General features: G+C 44.5%; 1 protein-coding gene across 1 annotated transcript in view; it reads left to right on the top strand.

Annotated features, from left to right (window-relative positions):
• The window catches only part of ARG2 (arginase 2), a 43,024-nt gene that overhangs the window by 28,019 nt on the left and 11,305 nt on the right, over nt 1-3,700 (top strand). Inside the window, exons 5-6 of the mRNA XM_018565153.1 lie at nt 929-1,023; nt 1,856-1,960. Coding sequence (XP_018420655.1) covers nt 929-1,023; nt 1,856-1,960 — 200 coding nt within the window. The remainder of the gene's footprint in view (nt 1-928; nt 1,024-1,855; nt 1,961-3,700) is intronic.

Here is a 3,700-nt window from a genome sequence, read left to right as displayed (position 1 = left end):
GAGGAGTCCTTCCTGTCTAAGTGGTCTACTCCCCCCGCGGTGGATCCGCCGGTTTCTCGCCTGAACAAGGCTACGGTCATCCCGGTGGAGGATTCGCCTTCCTTTCGGGATCCCTCGGATAGGAAGGCGGAGGCGGTGGCGCGTACTATGTACTCGGTTTCCGGGGCTCTGCTGCGCCCCGTGTTGGCTTCGGCCCTGGCCTCCCAGACTTTAACTGAGTGGATGAAGATGCTGCGTCAGGGTCTTGCGGAGGAGAACGTGTCTCCTGCTTATGTCGATCTGACGGAGCAGGTGGTGCAGGGTCTGCAATACTTGTGTAATTCGGCCCTGGATGCGACCCCGTTGGTTTCGAAGCTATCTGTGTCAGCGGTTACTCTTCGGCGCCTCCTCGGCTTAAATGCTGGTCGGCTGACCAGGCTTCCAAGAAGGCTCTGACGGAGCTCCCCTTTACGGGGGAGCGCCTGTTCGGGGCTACCTTGGATGAGATCATTAAGGCGCCAACCAACCAATTGGATCATTAAGGTCCAATTGGCGCCAACCAACATTGTAGAAACCTGCACATGCAATTAAACCGTTAACCCTTATTAGTTCTGTGTTAAGCTGCTTTTAACTGGGCTAGGGCTGGAATACCGCAAGGCAACCTAGGAGAGAGCAGGTGTCCAGGGGGCCTGACTGCAGCCTCTTGAGTATCAACTATGTTACTTCAGTGTCATCAGAAGGGAATCCCTTCCTATGATGATTTCCAGTTTAAAAATGAAATGAAAACATTCTGCATGACCTGTCTTCTTGTGTGACCTTTATTAAAGCCAAGTGGCAAATTCTTTCATTATTAGAGCAACTTCTCTTTTAACTGACGAGTTGCAACAAGCAAACATCTTTGTTTTTATGAGTTCTGTGACAAATGTTGAAAGTGTATATTTTGTTTTAGGTTCCTTCGATCCCTGGGTTTTCCTGGATAAAACCGTGCCTTTCCACAGCGGATATCGTATATATTGGTTTGCGTGATCTTGATGCTGCTGAACAGTAAGTTTAATAGTAGTTAATAGGGATGCACCGATACCGGTATTTCAGTATCGAGTATGAGTACCGATATTTCTTTTCCCAGTACTTGCCGATACCCGAAGTCGCAATAAGGAAGCCAGGCGGCGTGTAATGACTCGCCACCTGGCTTCCTGATTAGCCGGGAAACCGTCCCCATGCTTCTCGTCACTATTTGATGAGAAAGCTTTGAGCCAGCTTTCTGGCCAATCAGGAAGCCAGGGGCCGTGTAATGAAGCGGAGCCCGGCTTCCTGATTGGCCGGGAAACCGGCTCCATGCCCCCTTATCATGAGGTGACGAGGGAGCATAAAGCCGGCTTCCCGGCCAATTTGAAAGCCGGGCGCCCTGTCATTACACAGCGCCCGGCTTCTTGATTGGACAACTTGCCGAGCAATCTGGAAGCCGGGCAGCAAGTCATTACACGCTGCCCGGCTTCTTGATTGGACGGGAAGCCGGCTCCATGCTCCCTCGTCACAAGCTGTATGTAATTAAACTGTGCTCACTGCTGCTGGGGACACCACCAGGGACATTTGTTTCCCTGGGACAGACCTCTCAAAATGGGGACTGTCCCGGGAAATGGGGACTAATGGTAAAGCTATACATCTAAAAATATTTCATGCTAATTTAATAGCTTGTAAAATACTCTGAGACTGCATTAAAGTAAAGTTAATTGGTCACTGAGAAAAGCAGGTCAAATGCTGTGTAGGGGAAACAGATCTTTACTGGAACTAACAAGTGAGACTCTAAACAAATGTGTGTACTGCCTATTGTATGCATATGTCATCTCGGATTAATATGATGAACTTGCCATTTCAGATTTATTCTAAAGAAATATAACATCACATACTATTCAATGAGGCAAATTGATCGCCTTGGAATACAGAAAGTTATGGAAAGATCATTTGAGCAGCTATTGGGAAGGTATGTTTTTAAATAATGATGTACCTATATATACACTTTGGCTAAGAAATATACTGTATAGTCACATTCGAAGTCTTAAAAAATTGTGTAGTACATGTAGCACCTCCCTAAAAAAGGCATGTGAGGGACCCCAGAGGCAGGGTGGGCTATAATTTAACCTCAGGGACAAGTCCTTAATCGATGCTGGGATGTGGATGAAGAAATGGGCGCCATTCACTTTAAGGGTTTTCAAAGATTTTATTCCTCCTACAGCTCACTTGGGAGAGAGGGTAAAAGGCTACAGACACATAGGAGAGTACAGACTCCAGACTTACCGACCACTTCCCAGCTTCACAGTGCAGACAGCCTTTAAACTGATTGCGTTGACACTGTGAATTGTAGACCCTTAGCTGGTTAGCAGACATAGCACAGAACTCTCAGGAAGTCTGGTGTCTCGACCAGAGAGGTCCAAGCTTCTCCAGCACCTTTAGCAGACAAAATTGCTCCCTAGTTCTCCTTGCCAGGCACAGCTTCCTCCTTCACTAGCAGGACAGCTTCAGACTCCAACTGGGTCTCCATCCCTGGCCACCTGCAGGCTGCAGGCCTGGTTAGACAGCACTTCACATCACACACCCTCCCCCCGGCAGGGGTCCGGGGGGGAAAGAGACATTCACAAGGTCAGCCCCAAAAATGTATGTCTTTCCCCAGCATGCACCACCAACCATGAACCTCCTAGTGATTGGCTAGGGAGACACACCTATTCATAATGTACCATTATTAGATGTTCTGTTCTGTTTCAAGGTCACACCCATCAGCAGGTCAGATACAAATGAAGTAGGGGAAATAAAATGAGCACAGACTATCAAATCAGCTTAATCTGGCTACAGTCCAGCATACCAAGCATTAGGAGTCGCCCCACTTAAGGCAAGTTGGCTACATACAAATAGTGGTAAATGGATTAATAACATCAGCCACATATTGGGCAGATTCCTATAATTACATAGTTAGGTTGAAAAAAGACACATGTCCACACATCAAATGTATCCCAAAATGTTTTTTAAATACATGTAGAGCCACCACACTCTAATTGTAAAGTATATTCCCAGGTGCTTATCCACACAGAAATATCCATATAAATGCAAAGTAGGTTGTTGTTCATCTGAGGTTGTTTTTACCTGATTTTAAGAGATTTTTTTATTATCCCCTGATACTTGAAACCATAGAATTCAAAAGGGTGTACTTTTTTTTCACACAACTGTATTATACAAAATGTAAATGTGAGCAAAGATTTAAATCCAGTGAGAAGAAAAGCTTAAAAGTCTATATGTGCTCCCACATAACTGATAAAGTGTTTCAAGGGCTTCATTGAATAGACTTCACACGTGCCGATGTCTCCACAATCCACTCGCTAAACACGATGGGCCATATATATTTAATGGTCAGATATAGCTCCCAAATAGGATTACTCCACAGAAAAAAAAAAGGATGATATTACAAAATGAAACCAAGTAGATTTTTAGGCTGGATATCATACAACCTAGAGGTCTTATTATAGGGTTGGGCTTAAAATGTTTTTTGAATAATGAGTAAAACTGTTAAACATTTTTTACATAATAGATATACACAGTGATATCCCCTATATATACCCCTATGTGATAGCAATAAAGTTGAGTGTACAAAAAAAATCATAGAAATTGTAAAAATCAAAGTAACAGATAAAAAAAATAAAAAGTGCAATTTTTTTAAAGTCCCCTGCCCCCC

This window comes from Nanorana parkeri, unplaced genomic scaffold (assembly GCF_000935625.1).
Source record: "Nanorana parkeri isolate BGI_ZX_2015 unplaced genomic scaffold, ASM93562v1 scaffold819, whole genome shotgun sequence".
NCBI classification, from domain to species: Eukaryota; Metazoa; Chordata; class Amphibia; order Anura; family Dicroglossidae; genus Nanorana; species Nanorana parkeri.
Note: the sequence above shows the minus strand (reverse complement) of the source record. Positions and strands in the feature narration are given on the sequence as shown.